General features: G+C 36.3%; 1 protein-coding gene across 2 annotated transcripts in view; it reads left to right on the forward strand.

Annotated features, from left to right (window-relative positions):
• TAFA2 (TAFA chemokine like family member 2) overlaps window positions 1-21,715 on the forward strand; it is a 176,930-nt gene that overhangs the window by 102,766 nt on the left and 52,449 nt on the right. For both annotated transcript variants that reach the window (XR_005563741.1, XM_039381915.1), the window contains exon 2: window positions 19,664-19,770. Coding sequence is in view for 1 of the 2 variants with exons in the window: in XM_039381915.1 (XP_039237849.1) it covers window positions 19,665-19,770 (106 nt within the window). In the remaining variant the exon portion in view is untranslated. The remainder of the gene's footprint in view (window positions 1-19,663; window positions 19,771-21,715) is intronic.

The raw sequence follows: 21,715 nt of genomic DNA on the forward strand, positions 1-21,715 counted from the left end.
TCATAATAACCTGTGAATATCTGTGAATGCAACTGTGAAAATTGTTTTTCTGGGAAGCCTTTCATTTTTTATAATTTCTTGTTGATTACAATTTTTGAGCCAGCTGCAAGTCCAAAGAACCATTCTAGGCACTTAGGAAGGAACCAGTACAGTCCTTTCACTAATTTGTTTTGCCTTTTTTTTTCATAATGGCCAGACTTTAGGCACGTGCTTAACTTTGTGCCCAGTGAATACCTTCAGCGAAGCTGCTAGGAACTGGTTATTTAAATGTATTCTGTAGGTTGGAAATTTTGTGGCAGTTCCCTCAAACATAGAAGAAACCAACTTCTGGTATTGCTCCACTGAAATGCTGATAGAACTACCGCGTCACAAACGCTGCCCTCCTCTGCTACCCAAATTGGACAGGTACCACTGTTGTGAACGTTTAATAATACCATTTAGATGTCAATGCAGTTTGACTTTATAAATAATGGGCTTGTAGTGTTCTGTGGTTAATAGGTGGATGAAGTCACATAGCACTTCACTTGAAATCCATACCTGACAGTTTTGAAAATTGCAAGTCTTTTCAGGCAAATTATTTTGATATCCTATTCCCTCTGGATGTTCATATGTAAAAGTGTGCTGTAGCTGAGATGGCATTGTTTTCTGGACATAAAGGTTGTGGCCGTAATCTGGCATTCATCAGGTCTCCTGACAGACTTATGCATGACTGTTTACATTTATAGGACCTAATGCATTCTGGACATTTATTGGCCGTGAGGATGTTCTGTCTTCTACATTATTTTTGTATATAGCTTTCAGTTTGACAGAATATTGCTATTGTAACTGCTAGGGAAACTAACTGGTAATAACAGATACTATTACCAGGCAGTTAAATTGCAAAAGGCCAAGAATTAACAGCTTTGCTATTTATATGGCACACTAATTTTTCTGCAAAAGGAAATCCGCATTGATGAATCATTTAAATCCCAGTCTCCCTGCAAGTCTATAATCACGTGCCCTACACAGACTGGAGTACATTTGACTGTGAGCATTGTGCAAAAGATTAGTAGCTCCATGGTGGCAATGCTGCTATGTGTGAATTGCACTTTTAATTTGTCTTCCCATCTGACAGAGCATCTCATTATACTTCAAAAATATATTTTAAATGATACTTTTTAAAATTCTCAGTTGAAGGATAGTTACATAGAAAAGCTGAAGATTAAATAAATTGTTTTAAGTCATATCACCAAATCATTTTAATGAAAACATTCTTTCTTCTTACATTTGAAAAAGAATGTTCATTTTATTCCCACCATGTTTAGTTCCAGTCAACCAAACCCAGCAATGACTGGATACAATTTTTCATAATACAAGCTAGATGGGAAATGTGTGATAAGCCCTACTTTGTGCCATGAAATTATGCAGGCTCTCTAATAGCTAACTTGTTAGCTATCTTGAGGCTGAAAAGCATTTTATGCAAAATCTTATATAAGATGAAGACTAGGTTTTATTGTAAGTAGTGCTGAGCTGAAAATTATTACTTCTTGTTAATCAGATTAAATTGTGAAGGAGTATACACATAAGGTCCTTAGGTACACTTTTTCAATAGCAACATTACATTTCTTTCACTCCTTCTTTTTACCCTATTTGCTCTTTTTTAACTACAGTATTGAAATTAGGAAGCATAATAGCTGGTCTATTTAATGGCACATCATTATCTTCCCATAGCTTAATGCATACTATTAATTCTCTCATATTATTCATTAATCCATTATATTTATTCCTTCCTAATCTTTGTGCAACGATGTAAGGAATCAGACTTTCAGTGTACAAATGAATAATATTTTGCAGTATTCGAAGATCCCAATTATTATCAGTGACCTGTTAATTTGATGGTTCAATTGTTGGTAGGATTTCATGTTACTTGGACACTATCTGTTATAGCTCTTATTTATTTCTCTGGAATGATTTTTTAACAACCAATGGACATTTATATGTGGTTTCTGTGTGAATAGGGTTGTATTTATTTGAAACAATTGCATTTAATACTTTCTCTTGTAAAATAAATGGACCAGGTCCTTTGAGGTAAGGGGAGGTTAAGGAGGCTGTTGGGGGTGTGCACTTTGCTTCTGGCAATTCTTTTCCAGCAGAGCACAGTCTGTGGGCTATAGCTACTGCTGTAGCCTTGGCTGAGAGCCACCATGCCTGGGTGGGGTGGCAGCAGCTCACTTTGCTGGGGGACAGAGCTCTGGGGTCATGTCAGGTCAGACAGGCTGTTCTAGCTCATGTCTCTAGCTGTATTCCTGTGCTATATATGGGTTGGCAAGAGGTGGTTTTACTGCTTTTTAGTTTTTTTTTGTTATTAGCACACAAGTTATTCTAGAAGATTACTTTACAATTAATGATTGGTGAGGCATGGGGTTTGCGTTCGGATCCAGATGTGAACTTCAGAGACTGCTGGGAGATATTTGGACCTACATTTCTGACTTATGTCTCTTGTCACCTACTGTTCTTTTTCATATTTATTTGCCAAGTTGAGTTCATGTAAACTCTTCAATTTTAAACCATTCTTTTAGGTCACTCTTCATTTTGCAGCACCTGTAGATTTAGCTTGGCAGAATTAATTTAAAAATTAGTTTTTATTGTATGCTTTTCTGACACGTATACTGTAAAGTGCTCGTATTTAAACCTAATAAAAGAATAGATATATAACAAAAGGGCAAATAATAAAGTCCAAAATGGACACCAGTGTTTATTTAAGACCTTATGTCTCCCAGGAACTGAAGGTGTATCTCCAGTCCCACAGAAATTGAAATGTGCTGAGTTTTAGATACAAAAAGTTGTCCCAATGCAGGGTTCTAGGCTAGAGCACTCAACACCTTGTGTACTTGGCCTCTAACTACAGACATGCTCATGAGCTGTTATTCAGTGTGCATACTGAACAGTAATTAGACTTCATAAAGCTATGCAGGCATTTTGGAAAAGAAGTCTCACTACAGTTTTAAAATCAACTTCCACCATCTGCTTGGGAAAAGCAGTGAGTCGGTTTCTTGTGAACTTGGCAATTAAATATGCTAAAATATAGTAGTAGCAGGATACGTTTGCCATACCTATTAAGAACAAAAATAAAATCCAACTAAACAACACCAAACTTCAGACAAAGAATTGCCATCTGGTTACCAGGTAAAACAAAACTCTTGATACTCATCAAACACCCTCATTTAGTGATGAATTTTAAAGCAATAGGAGTTAAATTCTGAGTAGAAAAGCAAATTTTTCTATTTCAAGTCTTTAAAAAGCTGTAAAAAACATAAGTCTGTATAATATGGACTCTTTTATTTAGATTGTTTTTCTGGCTTTTGTTTTTAGATTTTTTTGATTGTTTTTAGAGCACAGCAACAACCGCAGAAATTTTAGCAGTCCTCTGATCTTACAGAGATTAAGGCCTGCACAAGGACATAGAAGACTGGTGTTCCAGTTCTTGGAATAATGACATCACAGCTTTTGATGGGTGAAATGTCATTTCTGCTCTTTACAGTAATAAAGGAAAGCTAACAAATATACAATACCTTTTAAGGATAGGTCAGGACTTCAGATATTCTGGAAAATGGTGTTGAGGAATAAACTCGCTTCTAAGACTCATTTGGGTGTTCAGTTTCCAGAGTCAGTTCCTTGGGGTATTCTATCAAGAATAATTTCAATGGAGAACTCTGTACACTAGAAGAATACAGTGAACATAATACTTTCAAACAAGTACACTTCAGTAGTTGGCATAGGTGTACAGTTCATTGCTGCTACTCCTACCAGGAGGAGATAGTTGTCGTAACCATGGGAAAAGAGGAAATCACGGGGGGTTTAATATATTCTTGCTGGATAAGTAAAGGACTCCAGGGGTGAGCTTCATCTCATACAGCCTTAAAAAGGCAGATCTGTCTGTCTAGACTAACTTCTTTAATTCCTTTTATAATGAATGGAGGGAAACTTGCAATTCCTGGGATGATTCAGCAACCCTTAGGTACCTGTGTTAAGCTGCTGTAAACCACCTCTGGAATCTCTCTTTTCCCTTCCATCAAGTCTAAGAGAGGTGTAGACATTTAGATATTTAATCTTTAAAATGTTTTAGTTAGAACAAGTGACTCCCAACTTATGTGGCTAAAACCATGTTTTAGTTTTGTTGTCTACTAAAAGCAGACTAGAGAATGGTTGAGGCTGCAGCTACCATTCCAGCATTCTGCTTGTAAACTGTTTCCAAATTCGCTTTAGTACCTTTTCTTTCCTGGATAATGTTTGGTTGCTGTGTTTAATGGGGCAAAGGTTACTTGTACATAGTTCAACTTTGTGTCGTGTGCTTAAGTGTTCTGAACAAGTCTGCCTGAAGGTGTCCTTGCCAATTCTAAACTCCTGCTCCTTTCTGGTGGTGTGACACTCATAATCTTATGTCTCATGGGGAAGAAGATGGGAGAATCTGTTGATAAACCCAGTTTTTCCTCTGGATGTTCAACCCTTAAAATATGCTTCTACAGTCTCTGGAGTGCTAGATGTGTCTGCATTTAGAGATCTGCCTTTCCTCTGATGTAACAAATTCTGATGTGACGCTGAGATCCAGTCTCTGACTTTGACTTGTATGGGAGAGAGTGGCAACCTTTGTGGTCAAAATGTTGTTGCAAATCATAATCAAGTGTGTCAGCTACTGAACTGAATAAGTCACTGATAATGTCCCATATTTTTTAGAGATTATCTGCATTTTCTCATTTGATTCAGAAATTACTTTGTTGCCCACAATCAGCAACAGTTCTCATACCTTAGAGATGTTTTCTTCAGTGTTTTAGGGATTACTCCATGCTTAGCTCTTCAGTTTAGCTGAGCCAAATGTCTTAAAAATACAGCTATTTACAAACATAGTATCAGCCTACTTTAGTGAAGACATGCTGAAAATATAGATATTTTAAAATTAACTGCTTCCATGGTGTTGATATACTGTGAATAGGAAGTCACAGACATGAAGCTCAACTAGATCTGTAATAACCTTTATTAAAAGAGCTACTTCCAGTGGAATAAACTTCCAAGTAATTTTGGGGTGTTTATTTTGAATCTTCAGTGTGTGTGTCTGCCATGTAGGTTCTATGTAGCCTTCTGGGCAATAATTTTTCTCTCATCTCATGAAGTGTTGCAAATTTCATAACAAGGCAACAGGCTTGTAGTCACTGGGTGTGTTTTCAGTTTCTACTAATAGTACTCTGACACTTGATGGCACAAACAAAAACAGTGATTCCATTTCCTAAAACCAAAGTACTCTCTATAAAATAAATATTTATAATTTCAGAGAAATTATAAACATATGCATCAACCATTATGGTCCATTCAAAGATTTGTTGTAAATACCCTATCTTTGTTCAATTTAAGAATAAAATGAAGTCAAGGTATTTGCATAAAAGTTGAAACATCAGATTTATTTAACCCATATTGACAGTACTTAGTTATTACCCTGCAGAAATAAAGCATCATAGGATTAATTGATTGTTCTCTTCTTCAAATTGTGAAAATCCAGTATTTTGTCTCGAAATTAGACTTTTCCTGCCAAACAAAAGCTAGGTATGTAGCTGAAATTTCAACAGGAGAGATACCAGAATTCTGCATGGCACATTCATCAGAGGTTTACATTACAAGGTGTTGACTGACATGAACAAAATAACTCTTTAATGAGGATTCTTTAAGTCTATAAAGAAAAGTCTCATTTGCTCCATACCCTGTACATCCTGGCAGGATCAATGTTTTACTTTTTTCTGGTTATGATGTTCATAAATTCTAAGTCATTCCACCTTGTACTGAAGTGGCAGGTACTTTAAGAGGATAGGTAGATATGCATGGCTCAGATTTCTTCTTATTAAGTATAACCTCTCCTTGCTTTGATTACTTCTGGAAAGCATAGATCTTTCTTCTCATACTGCTGAAAAAAATGATAGAGGGCTAAGAAATATAGCTTCTCTCACTTTTTAGTACAACAGCTATTATAAACTTAAACACTTTTTGTAATCATGCTGAATATTTTTCAAGAATAAGAGTTTGAAGAGACATTTCGTAGATTTTAAATCAGCATTGCACAGCACACCAGCTACATCATAGGCTCATAAATAGAGGGATTAATTATTTTCTTGAATCTTGGATTATAAAGGCATTTTGGTGTGGTGTCTTTTTTGATGAAATGTAGCTAGGTGATACTTCTTCTGATGAACTGTGAGACTGGCAGTTGCTTTCTACTGATTCTTCTATTAATAGAAAAATAGTACTTCTGGTAATGTCAATGTGAATAATTTCTAATCATTCAGATTCTTTGATTTTTTGACATGCCTTATTGAACATGTAGTTAAGGGATATTTTTCACACTTTTTTTTTTTAACCTGGGTAGCTATAATACCTTTTTTTTTAATACATGAAATATGCTGTGCACTGACTTTTAAATTGTATCTCCAAAATTTGCTTTAACTGTAGCCAACCAAATCATAATTCTGCAGGTGCTCTAGAGTTCTGCAAAAATAAGGGAAACTGAATATGGTGTTTTACAGGGATTAAATTTACAGGGAGATGGTTGGAGTCCACTGTTAGGGGTACCTTGGTCAAAAATTGTCTACTGGGACTGAACAATTATTATGGCTTGTAGGAATATTCTATCTCCAATTGCTAGAATCTAAAGGATAATGTACTGGTGGAGGCAGTGACCACTGCATACTCCCAAGGAGGATGTAGATGTAGATATAGATGTCGATATATACAGGAGAAAGGGAAGAAAATATAAGGTTCTGTGGTAACTCAAGATCTCAAGATATCATTTGATTTTCATCACAGTTTCATTTGATAAATCCTAAATGAAAGTGTTTTTCTGTTTTGCTGTTGCTGAAAGAATATGTTTGGTTTTCATGAATTTTGTGCTTGCATTTAACAAAATATTTAACCAAAAGAAAACATTATACTTCTTTTACTGACGGTATAAAATAACAAAACAAACTCTTAGTCTTCAAAAATTAGAAGAGAAAGTTGCTTCTGTACAAAATTCCTGTAAGACATAGGGCCCACGAGTTTAGATCTCTCTTTTTGTCTTGAGGAATTTGATAGTGCAGTGAAAGTGTGAATGGCTTGCTCCAAAGATTATCCCTTAACGCTTTTTTATGTTTTATATAAACCATAAAGATTCAGAGGAAGAGTGACTGCAGTCTGGTGGGTGAGACAGTCACCAGGAAGTGAAATACATATTTTTGATGTTGCAATGAATAATAAAGGTTTCTAGGGGTGATATTAGCTAAAGAATCTGAGAGTACCATACGCTACTTTGTACTCAAGGGGATATTTTTCTGGAGATGAAAGTATACATTCCTTCATCTACCTTCAGGGACCTTAATGTGGATTTTCCATATTCTGGGTGACTGATTTTTGTTTATTTAGTTTGATTTATTTTTTCCTTCTCACAGCTGCCTATGTGACCTCAGTGCAAATTTCTGTAATTTTTAATCAATGAAACAGTATTTTCTCAGCAAGTGAGCTATAGAACATTCCTTTTGCTATAAGTAAACAAATTCCATCCCTCTTCTAATGCGTTTTCCAAGTTGAAAAGTAGAGTTAGTGTATTTTTTAAGTTAGTTTGGACTAAAATTCTCTTCTGTATTGCCTACTTTTCTGATAATTAATGTATATATACCTATTTTAATCACTCAAGCTAGAAGACAACAATAATAAAGCATAGCAAACATAGCATTTTCAGTTTTAAATGGTATTTGACAAAGATAATACTTAGAGGAACAGACCAAAATTGAAAAAAAATTATACTGAGGCTCAGAGACTAACTTTTTGTTTTCTTATACTGCCTGTAGATGAGTATTTCTGAATTACAGCCATCATGAGAAATATCCCATTTATCTTTTACCTCATGTAAAAGATTTTCAGTATAGCTGAACAAGGAATTGGTATTTGATGAGTTTACTCTGGTTTGCACTGCACTGCAAATATATATATAGTAGTTTACATTTATGGAAACAATACATTTTGGGTGAGTTTCTTTCCCACTACATTCCATTGTATGCTTGTGTAAATACTTTGCACATCTTGCAGTTGATATGATGATGAATAATTTGAGGTGACTGCTAAACTTTGAGGCCATAGCATGTAATTCAGGTTCATCAGCTCTAGATTATCTTAGGTGAAGTACAATGAAAACATATGATTGTAAAAGGACACTGGTCTCATTGAGTGTGCAAAGAAATGTCCTTTAGATACTTTCTTTCAAATAAATTTTGGTCCTCCTTTTTCTATTGAAGAAGCTTGAATTGCCACCATCAAATAAAATATATTAGCCTGGATATACAAGAGCAACCCAGCTAGCACTGGAAGTACCTGAAAAAAAAACAACTTTAAAGATTCATGGCTCTTCTTTTTTCAAGATTTATTTTTGAAATGAGAATTTAACCCCATTCTTGCCATTCACAGGAGACTGAGTCTTAGAGCATTTAGGTTAGATGGTGAAAACAAAACATGCATTGGTGTGATACCAGTGAAACAGGAATGGGCACATACTATAACCTACTAAAAAAAAAACCAGAAAAAAACCCCAGAAGAAGCAGTCTTAATTAATAAACTTTTATTTTTATTTATCTTAATGGCTTTTTATTAAAGATACATATTTCTGTGGTAAGTAATTTTCAGTGTTTAGGTAGCGTTTCTTAATTCACTTGGGGGCTAATCCATCTTGACCTTGAAATTTCAATTTCATTTTTCTCTGTGAAATTTCAAAGCTTACATAAAGAAATTATGGGAAAATTCTCCTTTCCAGAATTTGTGACTTGTTTTATGCAAATTGTTTACCTTCCCAGTTCAGCTTTTACATTAATTAGACATGAACAACAGTGATGTAAGTGAATTTGTCATACTTAATATAACTATTCAGAATGAATTTCCATACAGCATCTGTAGATAATTTGAAAAAAGAAGCATAAATATGTAAACTCCACTGATTATTTCAAAATCAAAAATTTGGCAATACTTGCCAAATCTGATTGTCCAGAAATTTAGGTTCATCTTTTTCAAATTCTGAAGGCTTTAATACATGGAAATAAATCCTTTTGTTACCTTTAGAAATCACGTTTTTTATGAAACTGTGAAGGATAATTAAAATTGAAGTTCTTATCTAATTATTGGACTTTGGGAGCTTTCGGAGAAACATCAATTATTAAAGACTTAGAGAAACACTGGGAGAGCTGTGCTTACTTCACTGTGCAACAGGGCACTGAATTGGAGGCCCATTGTTAGCAATAGCAACTGCAAATTATGCAAGGAGCAATATAAAACCGGAAAACATCCTTGCATCGGTGTTGTAAGAAGAGTTTTCACTTTTCACTGGCATGGATTGTGGGAAGCGCAAGGCAGGTAGCTGTTAAAATGAAATAAAACTAACTGATGCAGAAGGAAGTACATGTCGGCTTAGACCGTGTTTTTTCTTTTCAAATTTCGAAAGCTGTGGTGATTTTCCAAAATTAAAGCAGCATATAATGAACTGCTGATCTTGGTATCATGCATATAATTTCCTGCAAGTCTGGCAAAAGCATAATCATTTCCTTTGATGGTGATGGCAGTGCAATATCTATATTTATTACTGAAATGTTATGGAAATATTATGTTTTTTTTTTTCTTAGTAAGTAATGTATGTATTGTATTATATCTGTCTTCTTGTAAAGTGTAATGCTTCTTTATTAAAATTAAGTCATGATTTCTTTGAAACAGCATTCTAAACCCTTCTACCTCACCATTTATCTTTAGAAGTTTGGGTAATTTTCTGTTGTCTTTCATTTATAGCCTTTCCTATGTTGTACTAGCTAATTCTGTTTCTTACCTAAATACCCCTTTCAGGTCTTGCACGTTTAGAAAGTAATACTCTTATTGTAAGAGACACATAAAAAGCCTAAGACAGCACTAAAATAATCATAGTAGACTGTACTGCTCTTGTATGTTACCAAATTCAGATTGTTACTGCCAGCAAAATAGGCATTACTTGGTCAAGTTCCAAGACAGTTCCAATTAATCATTATAAAATGAAGAATGGAGTAAGAAGAAAGGCCTCTCTTTAATCATAAATACTGCAAACACTGGCTGTAACCCCTTATTTAGAAATGAGATGCATGAAATTCTGAATATCTTTGTGTCTAATACTGGTGCTGTTAATACAGCTGTTATGAAAATATAATGAACATAGGCCTCTTTAATAATAATATACAAATGAAAGTAAATAATTTTTTTTGTTCCACTAAGCATGCATGAGAATACAAATGCAGATTTTTTTTAGAAATAGTTAAACCTGTTGTAAATATGCTAACATCTGAGGATTTTCTGGGCCAAATACGTATTAGGGAACAAAACCATCTTGATTCAGATTTAGTTTAATAACTTCTGATTTAAGGACATTTTACATTGCTAGGTTGGAATAAAAGAATTTTGATCTAATTATGAATATGACTTTTATTTTTTTTTTTATAAAGTCAATTGAAGTGTACTTAGGCTCAATCCTTAGCTCAAGTCCTGTCTGCCAGGATGACGTGAAGGCACTGCCTTCCCTCTGGGCCAGGAAATGTAGTGGGGTGAGCAGGGCAGGTCTTTGCTGGCCAGTGTCTGTCCCACTGCCAGTCAACAATTTCCTGGGCTTTCCCTTTTGTCCTGTAATTTTCTGTTATTCACCTGAAAGGGTCAACCTACTCATCTTGGAGGTGTCATTATTGGCAGCTTGGCTACCAGACCAGGGAAAAACTGTCAATAATCCAATGGCTGAGAATGGCAGGTATGGAGTCAGTAAAGCATCCAGTTTGACAGTTTTACAATGAGTTGTACTTTCCTCAACAGTAGAGTTGCTTGTAGATTAGGCAATACTCACTGTGAAAAAAAAGACAGAAAAAAAATTTTCTACGTTGAAAGACAAGGTTTTGTTTCACAAAAAGGAGCAATTCAGTGGGTAATTTGAAGTAATTTATTCTGTACTCTGTGCGCTAAATTAGGGGGGTGTACTGCAGGTAACTGTTCTCTGACTTTGGTACACAAGTTGTCTTTTCCCTTTGCTGTGGTGTCACAGTAGGAATAATGGCCCTAAAATGCAGATCCAAACTTGTTTAAGGGCCTCCTGAGTGACAGGTCCCTTTTAACAGGCTGTTGAGGTTTGCTGAGGATCTGAAAAGGCTTTTCAGATTAATCACAACCAAAAAGGCAAGTATAAAATAATTATAATAATTATCTCCTTCCTCATGAGATTATAGGGCTGCATCTACATTAGCAAACAGTTTATCCCTACAGAAGTGATTTTGTAGATCCAAACTGCTGTTGCTGAGGGTATGATGTCCACATTATATTAATTTAGTGGAGAAGAGGGGTTTTTTTGACTAGCCCTTGTCCATAGAACTGAACACCCCTAAACTGTTGGAGTGCATTAGGTGCACTCTTGGGCTCATCTTCTGCTTTATTTTCATCTAAAAGGGATTAATTTACTGTGAATCATTCCAGAATTGTTACATGATGGGGTCCAGATCATAATAAATGGAGACAACATGAAAATTTGTTTGAAAAGTGAAGATCAGCTTCAAACTGAAATGTCAGCATAAACGCACCTTGTAAGAGTCTCTGATTCAGGGCACTAGAGGATCAACACACTGCTTATTGATTTGTTTTGTCATTTATTCTCCTGTTGTACTCTACCTACAAATCTCAAGCTACATATCATGCAGCAGGAAGCTGGGTATAGACTTTTAAGAAGTGCTGATTATGACTGGCTATTTAATGAGCTCCTCGCCATATTAAAATGCCATTGCAAGACTGGCATAATACATGTCAAGGAGAGTGCATTATTCTTGAAGTAGACTCGGCTGAAAATTAGGATTGTAGGTCTGTATGACTCTTACATAGCTGCTGCTACCCTTCAAAAGAGGATATTTGAAATAGGGGTGAGAAATTGATTTGATTTTTCAAGGAAGACTGGGTGCCAGGTAGATACTTCAGCTATCACAAGGCAAATCCTGACCTGACTTGAATTCATTCCTAGCAAGCCATCACAGGAATACTATATATTTTTTTTTCAGTTTGAGCTGGTATTAATAATTTCTTACTGTTTCAGAACACTGACAAGGGAGCAGAGACTGAAAGTCAAAATTGTGTGGCATATTGGATGATTCTCAAGATAGCATTAGTTATTATAGTCTATGCAAAAGATTAGATAACATAACAGGGCCAAAACCCCGTTAATATTTGATAAAACCCTGTGTATATAGAGAAAAGCCATTTTACTTTTCTATGAAGATTCATATTTTCTTCATGTGCCTGTGTGGGCATACCTCTGCTGAGTAGAAAATGCTTTATCTAAATCCAGACAAATTATATCTACTTCATTTCTTTGTCTGGAAAATCAGTTATCAAAAAAGCTGTCAAGTTAGTCTGGCACAAGTTCCCCTTGGTAACACTGCTACAGTTTATCTTATATTCTATTTACTTCCCTGTCTATAATCTATCTTTTTTCTTGAAAGCCTCCAAAGCTCTTGCAAACTGAAGAGGTCAGAATATTAGGTTTACACTTGTCCAGATAATTTTCATCCTTGCTATTAAATATGGGCACTTCAGTTGCCATTCTCCACTAATATTTGATGCTTTCTGTGCCTTGATGGATTTGGAGGCTTATTTCTGCAACCGCAGTGGCCTTTACGAAATCACAGTACACCTAGTGATTCAGGTCTCAGTGAGACTTTTTGTTCAAAGCCCACTGCACAGTTATCCTTTTTTCAAGTTAAGCTTTTGATTGGTTAGTGAGATATGAATAAAGAAAATAATCATCTGCAGGAGGATCACGTATAAGATATAAGCAAATATTACTGCCGTAATGATTAAGTGAATAGCTAGTACCCCCTGCAACTTAAAGCTCCCTTAAGCATAGAAACTGGGAGAGAAATAGCTTAAAGTGGCATAATAATATCAGAGGGAATGATGAAACTTGAAACCTAAGTACCCTCTAATTCTGAACACTTAACAGTCAGAATTTATTTCACAAGGGTGTAGGGCATCACTGGGCAGATTAAAGATATTAGAATGTCTTAGATGTTTAAATGTTCTGTAATGTTTTATGTTAGCATTTAAAACAACAATGAATGGCACGTGTTCATCTAATGCTAGATTATTACTGTTAGTTTTATATTTTCATAAATACATAGAAGTATAGAATCTAACCCCCCAAAAATTCATGACATTTTCTTTCTCTGTACTGAGTAATGTGTCAGCATCAATATTCTTCAGGTGAACACTCTTTAGCTGGTCTTAATGAAATGACTAAGAAAGAAATTTAATATATACACAGTTAAATACTTCTGTATTGTTTGAGTTGAAACTGGCTAGGAGGGTTGTGTATTTCTTGTTTACTCTTTCTTTGTTTTCTTTATTGCTTTCAGTTAGGTATTGCATTGGAAAATTAATGAAGGTGAAAATTACAATCAACTGTGTCTCCAAAGAACTGGGTTAATCTGGAAACAGGGGAGATTAACATTGATAGCAGTTTAGAGGGGAAGACCATTTATCGGTTTCATGTAAGTTTTCAAGGTGATATCACAATCATACATACTCTTTTGGAAGAAATAAATTTTCTCCACCATCTCTCAGTGTTTCTAGCTGGGAGATTGAATGCAGCTAGGTGGCTAAAGTATTTTATACCTCTGATAATTTGAGCATTCATGCTTATCAGATTCTGGAAACAATAATATATATGTAAATTTCACATCCAAGTGCTATGAGACTGTTGGCAAATGTAATTACCTGTATGTGCATCTGTCTACAGTTTCTCTCTACTGGGAAACTAATTGAAGAATGTAAATAAGAATGGTTTTTAGTTTATTCCATGTTTTCATATATTCCATAACTTTTTATTTTCCAGATACTTGAGACATTTTCTTTTCTTGAAACTGTCTCTTCTTATAAAAGCTCACTCAATAGTCAGTTTTCAAGAACTCATGTTGCATACATATATTTCTGGCAAAGTATGTGCTAAAATTTAAGTATGTGCTTAAGTTACACTGATATAAATAGAAGACAAGCGTGGGCATGCATATCAATCATATGCTTAAATACTTTTGGCAAGAAGATTTCATTTGCCTCAGTGTCTTAAGTCTTAGCACAGTAGCCTTTCAAAAGACATCTTTATGGCATTAAAGCCTAAAATTCTTCAATCTGCTTCCACTGTTAAACTTCAGCTGAAAGGAACAGTGGCAACATTACTGTATTGGTCTGCCTACAGTGCTTTAACTGTTTCTGAATATTTCTCAATAGTGGGGCTAAGCTCTCTGTTGGTACTTATTCTGGCTATTGAAAGATCCACACTAGTAAACAACAATTTTTGGAAAAAAGAACCAACAAAACTGACCCCTTTTGCTTTGCATGCAGAGATTTCCTATGTGTCTCCTACTTGAGGCTGGCATGCTTTGCTAGGCTAAATGCCTATTGTCTTTCTTTCTGTGCCAACCTTGATCAAAGAAAGTAGCTTGTGAGAACAGGTCCGTGTTTGTCCCTCAGCTTCATTTCGGAATCAAAGTGAACTTTTTTTTTGTGTCTGTTATAGGCCGTGATGTATGAAGCAGAAGGGAGATTGATTTTCACAAGCTACCTTGTACCTGAAGTAACGAGAGTGGCAAATTACTTGTTCACTGAGCAAACATGACAGGAATGTCACAGAGGGAATTTATATATATGCAAATGCACAGGGGTCACATCGGTGTTACTTTTGCAAAGTGACCTTATTCACCAGAGGGGCATTTTTAAATCTGCACTAACCTACACAGGAAAGGCTAAATAAAACTGCAAATACCTGCGTTGTGTGGGATGTAGAAACTAACACAACTAATAACTAATGTAAGATTCAACACAGTACAGAATATAATTTAACTGGCTGCTTTATTTCTGTACAAGAGACTTGGGGTCTCAAGTGATTTCTACTACTCATTTAGGCTTTCTCTGAAGTAGCAAATAAAATATTTGTCATAAAAAGAAAAGTAAGAGGATGTGGGACTAATTTTCTATCAGGTTTTTGTCTCAAGCATTTTGTCATGATCCAGTAGAGAAATGGACTTCTGCGCCTCTTTATGAACACTTGCATTCACATGGTGTATGTGTTTGCAAAAGGAAAATGGATCTTACTGACAGTGAAAGTTTCCAAATATGTAAAGCAGGAATGAATGAATTTTGAACAGCTTCACAGAAGCTGATGTTTGTAAAGAAAAGAAAGATAAGGAGCAACAGAGAAAAATGCAGTTACTCCTAGGAACAGATGAGAATTTTATTTGTATATAAGCTTTTAAAGGAAGAATGAAAGCTATTATTTCCTTACGGTTTTTTTCTCCTTGACAATAAAGATTATATGTGTTTGCGCTTCACCTAAAATCAGAAAGCAAGGCAATTTAGCACTGGCCATACAATATAAGGTAGTTCTCATGCGATTCTCCTCTAAGTCTGAGCTGTTGGGAAGGTGGCTGATCTCAAGCCCAGAAGCAAAGAAGGATGGATGCTACAACCATAAGCTACAAAAGCTTATGGATGCTACATTGAAAATACATATCTGTGCATGGCATTTTCAGTACAGCCAAATGGTTGGACCACATCTGCTGTTGAGAGGGAGCTGACAGTGAGGTGGAGCAGTCATGAGGAGAGCCTGTGCAACCTAGGAGTATATTCACAGTTTGCTGCTCTTGAGCCACAGAGGCTGAGGCGAAGGATTTCTGCTGACATGGCAACTCGTGGACCTTCTCTGCAGGATCACATGTGGTTTCACCCTGAGAAAAAAACTCCTGCAGTTTTTTGTCACTAATTACCAAAACGGTCTATTCTTGAGTACATGATACCAGATTGGTGATGGTCTCATGAAGTGTGCTTCAGGGAAATGGAATTTTAGGGAGGAAAAGCAACAAATCCTATGAATTTATTCCATGTGTTATGGTGTTAGCAAAGAGCTGGGCACAGCAGAGCCATCTCACACTCAGCCACTGCCTGTTTGAATTATGCGGGTGACATCTTTTTGTTATATTTTGAATGAGCCCCTGAACCAGAAAAGAACTATCTTTCTTTTTTCCTTGCCTCAAAGCACATTGAGAATTGAACTCAAACACGGCAACATTTCATGTCCTCTTCTGTGTGAAAGTGCTGAGAATTCCTTGAGTTTATTTCCAATATGCTGGGGTTTGAAACTGAAAGAAATTTTTTTTATGCATAAAGCTTGTATTTTTGTGTAAAATGGATTTTTAAATGTAGGCTTTTCTATAGCATGGTTATTCTCCATTTGGATCAGCTTTGGCTTATGTGGCATTATTGAAGGCTGCATGGATCATAGTGAGGGAGAGGTTCTGCAGAAAGAAAGGTAAACAGAAGACAAAAATGTCTCAAAGTGAAAACCTTTCAGGTTAATAGCTACAGTTTGTCTGTGGAGTTCTGCATCGCCTCTAGCAAAAGTGGACCTCATTTTAGAGCTCATTTATTCTAACACAGCCAGTTATGTTAGCGTAATAACAGTACTGTAATGGACTCAATTTTATTTCCTGGATGCACTTGCTTGACATGGATCAGGGTTGCAAGAGGCCAATAGTTATGTTTCAGAGCTGAGGTCAAATGATATCTAGTTTCAGTGTCTTCTCAGTGCTATATTATGGGCTGTTTTGCAAATGCACAAAAAATAACCAGCATCAGACTTTCTGAGCCCAGGTGATAATGCATGCACTCAGATACTGAGCATATCTTATGGCCTCTCCTTCACTACTAGCTATTGGCCTGCTTTGCTGATGAAGTGCGTGCATCCCAACCACTCAGCTTCTTGTAGTACAAATCCTTCATTTTTTATTTCTAGGCCTGTATTGCTACAGGCCCCTGTGTGTAGCAGGACTGCTGAGAACAGGGTGCTTCATACCTTGTTTGTGCTTATGCAGCCTCTTGTCTGTCCTTGGATTGACCACTGTGAGCAGACAATGCACACAACTACAGGTCTAGGTCTAGGATTATGCAGCATAATTAGTTTGAAGCTTAACATAATCTTCCAGCTTTTTCTATTTTAGCTGCTGTATGTTATGAATGCTTTATCTGCTCAGATTTTTTTTGGTACTTCTGCTGGTGGCCTCTGAACCATTAGTCTCAAGCTAGAACTGCTACTTGCACTGACTTTTTTGTTAATTATGCCTATTATGGGACTACTATTAGAAAAAGGTTAGATTTTTGTCCTTCTAAAGATGAATACCACAGAAAACTAGTGCAGAATAATGTAATAGGCTTGTGGTACAAAAATGGTGTATCGTTTTTCTCATGATTGGAAAACCTAGCAATGGCACTGAGTCCAGATTTTCAATATTAAAGCTGCAACCCTTCCCTTACTTTGCAGAAAACATTCTTTTCTCACTCAGACCTGGCTTACTCCTCTTGGGTGTGCTGGGCTGCGTGCAGAGCTTTGTATCTTTTCTCTGCCATCCTTCCAGAGGGGCTGCTGTTCACAGGCAGATAGGCTGGTTTTCTTTCTTTCCGTTGCTGGTCCTGTTTTTCCTTCTACATTTGTATTTTCTGATGCGCATTTGCTGCCAGTCACGCAGCACAGTGAGTGAATCTGGCATCAGCAGAATAGAGGAAGAAACAGTGTTAGAGTCAACCTTGCTTTAATGGTGCAAATCCCACTGGATTTTGAGCAGTGCCGTGTAGGTGAGGAAGAAAGATTTGATTTTAATGAGAGATGACTTGGAACCAGTAGCATAACAGGTGCAGTATGAGAATCCAGAGTGAAAGAGTTAATTCATATTCTTTTCACAGAGATAGCTGTGAAAGAGCATATGCTGAATATGCATTCCAATTTCATTTTTTTGGTTCTTATTTACAGTGGCAAATAATGTATTTCCCTTTAGCTTTGAGTGTTTCATAAACCTGGAGCTGATGATGAATATGCAGTTTACACTCCAAAGTCACTGGAATCAGTGCAAGAAGGCAGAGCTTGGTGTGGTTCACAGCACACTATGACTTCCCCTGTGATTATTAATCAGTCAGGCTTTCAGAGGCACGTGCACCATCCTAGCTGCAATACTTGCTTACTCCTCTCTCCTTTTGCTATCTGAACCTCTGGAAAACACACTCTAGATGTGTTACTTCTGTCAAAGAATGCTGAGTTCTTTGTTGCTTTGAATTCAGGTTTAAAAGAGTTTGGTGCACTTTTCAGTGGGTTCTTAATTTGAGTAATTGTGTTTTCTTACACAGAGCCTGATGTGGAAACTTAGAGGTGCTTAACAAGATCTCATCAATCTCCTGGAGAGCAAGATTGGCAGATTTGGGTGAAGTGGTCTGGTTTCAAGTCTGGAAATCATGACTGGAGTTTTGGCATGTGTGCTGCCTTATAAGCACATGGTGTTCTATTAGAAAGAAATTTGTTCAGAGGAAAGGAATTGTTTTGAGGAATGGAAAATGATTTGGGACTTTGAACACACTACTTGTTAATTCTGTATTAGAGCAGTCTGCATTTCATGGAGTTATGATTGCCCAAGATGGCATTGTAAATGAAGAGAGCAAAACAGATGTGCTTGAATTTCTTTACGTTTCTTATGAATGTAATAGGAAACAAATGTGCAACATACTGAAGCAATGCATTTTTTCTGCTCAGAAAGGCAACCCAGTTCCACAGCAACAATTTTGTTCAAGTGATCAAATTTTCAGCTTTTCTAGTATAAGTGGTTTGAAATAGACATCATTGTCCTATTGACCTATCAGCAGAAACATGATCATCGTGCGGAGCTGTTTCTTAACCAGCTCCCTAGGGTTCTTCTACAGAGAATGAAGTGAGAGGGATTCATTATTATACCTCTTCCCACTCTCTGCACAACTGGAGCCTACATCCCTGAACTTGTCTTTTTGGCAGGTAGGAGGGCATTTTGACTTTGGAGGAAGTTACTGAAAGATAGTAAAGTCATGTGTTATCTTGTGCTTGAACCACCATGGTTGCTTGCTGTCACAGTGAAAACATCATTGAGCGAGATGAGGGGAGGTGTGTGAAGTTTCTCTTAGTGCAGTAAATCAAACCTTTTCATTACCCAAAGGTAGACAGGAGAGAGACTGGTGAATCTGCCCTTCTTGAGTTCATGTTTTCAAACCATTCATGTCTTCCTAACAGGATTTCTCTGTGGGAGGATTGGTACATGTGCTAGACTGTTCAAATCTGTTAGTGCCTTGTTACTTGTGTGCACAATTCAAAAAGAGCTGCAATCCCAAAAGTTAAAAAGAACACAGTATGGTCAGAAAGAACCACATTGACCATGACCGGCCCCAGACACAGTAGTGAAACTGTTCTGTTTATCAAAACCTGCTCGTAGCTGCATGGATTCATCCTTACCACCAACCTTGGAGTCTGCTGTGGTTATGAACAATGCTTGTGCCTTGAGAGAAATGATGACGATGTTGAATTCGCCCAGTACTGACTAGGGTGAAGGAATGCTGACAGACCAGTGAGAGAGGTCTGCTGCTCTATTTGGTACACCTCATTTAAAGCTAAACAGAATTTAAGACTTGAGGGTTGTCAGCCAGACACTCATAAAAACTTAGTCAATTCTCCCTGAATTAAACCAAAATTGTCTTTTAAAAAAGTCTTAAGATAATATTTATTTTTGTGTATGTTTGTTTTCAGGATGAATAAGAGATACTTACAGAAAGCAACAAAAGGAAAACTGCTAATAATAATATTTGTTGTAACGCTGTGGGGGAAATTAGCATCTGGGGCAAATCATCATAAAGGTAAGAAATTCTTTTCTGTTCTATTATACTCTTGTATCTGTGGACTCTATCAACAAATTCAAAAGTGTCTAGTCTATGTGACCTTTTTCACTTACATGTATTTGTGTCTTCTGATATTGGTTCACTAATCAGTACCAAAGAATGAGAGTTTTCAGTAGATAGACTTTTATTAATTTATTGAGAATTTAAGTACTTCAGTGCCATTTTCAGCATTCTCTGACTTTACGTCATTTTATTGTAATGATAGTAGAGTTGAAAATATGCTAAAAAAAGGGTGGTAAAGTAAAAAATCAAATAATGAATACTGCTTATCTCATAAAAATAGTTAGCAGATAGGTATGCTGCAAATGAATTCCTGGAATGGACCCTAGAAAGAAACAAGTTTTAGTAACATTTATGATGCGACTGTTTGCAGTTATCTGTCAAGGCTAACTTCATGGATAATGTGTGCTGAATGGGATGGTTTCATCACCAAGAAAAGACCGCTGCTTTGCAGTGTTGTCTGACTTCTATGCTTCACTCCTAACACTGGACCAGGAACTGTGGTAGCTTGTGACAGTGTGAGATTTCTTTCCTCTTGGTCATTCCAACCCTTAATATGTATACACACCAGCATAAGCTGTGATGGTTTATAGAAGCTCGTAAAAAGGTCTCTTTTTGTGTGTGTGTATTTCTGTAAATCCTATGCAAGGAGTGAGCTCTCTGGATTCACATACTAATGTCTTCTTACAGGCTGATATAACTTGAAATGTAATCTGCAGTATAATATGATTTTGAACTCCATTTTTCATCATCATATACTGTCTGTTCATCCGCTTATACAAGATCAGAATAAACTCTTAACAACTTGGATAAAGTAAAAATGGAACATGAACAGTACCAAGACCTAAGGAGTTAAATTCAGGAAAAGGATTCCAAAAACACCAGTCAGTTTATTCTGTGTGTTTGTGTACATTTTATAGTGTTCACTCTGATTATAGGATTTCATGGGCAGGGGTATTTTTATATAGCAGGTATTTTCTGTTGTGTGAGGACATCTTTCTTCAAAATACCTCAATGATTAAGGACTTCAGGTTGCAGAGACACTGTCTGCAAAGTCTTGCGCAAGTTGTAATTTGGCTGCAGACAAAACAGATTCTGATGTGGTCCTGCAGGCCACCAAAGATGGACATCATGCCAGATAACAACTGTGCTGACACTCTTTGCTCAGCCTTTGTTCCCCCTCCAAACTGGAATATGGATTTGTGCTGTGGCTTCCCGGTTTAGTTGCCTATTGGAAAAGAGCCAAGATATCCTAGCCTGGATTTAGAATTCTTTGTCTTTGATTATCTTTCTTTAAAAATCAAAAAGCCCGTATACAGACCGTTTTGGTTTCATACACAAGGACTGGTCAAGCTGTGTTTGCTTCAATTGAATTCAAACTTTTCCAAAGTATGCTTGTGACTCTTTTTGAAAATCTGATGAGTAAAACCTATCACCAAGTATTTCACAGAAACAAATTATGATCCTAAGGACTATTTGAGGAATTAGTGCTTCATAATTGAGAAGAAAATGATCCACCACCAAAGTTAGCTTTTCTGTGCAAGGGAAACCCCAGCAGAACTACACTATTAATTATCTGGACAGTATTTAGCATTTAAGCCTCAGCCTTAGAACAGAAATAACTTAAGAAATATTTAACTTAATCTTTTTGGATAAAAAAATAAATACGTGCTTGAGCGCCCCTGCAAAATCAGATTATTAGCTGTAGGGACTTCTTACATTCCTGCAAGTTAACAAAAAGCTTCTTTTTCTTTAATTTGTAATTTTTCATGCCTATAACAAAATATATGAATAAATCTTGAAGGGAAAAATAATAGTAAGAAGTATGACTTGAGTGTTTAATTTGGAAAAGCAGCTATTGAACATGTTTGGTTTCTTTTGGAAAGAGAAAATATTCAGATTT

This window comes from Pipra filicauda, unplaced genomic scaffold (assembly GCF_003945595.2).
Source record: "Pipra filicauda isolate LSUMZ 115617 unplaced genomic scaffold, ASM394559v2 scaffold247_size1415610_pilon, whole genome shotgun sequence".
NCBI lineage: Eukaryota > Metazoa > Chordata > Aves > Passeriformes > Pipridae > Pipra > Pipra filicauda.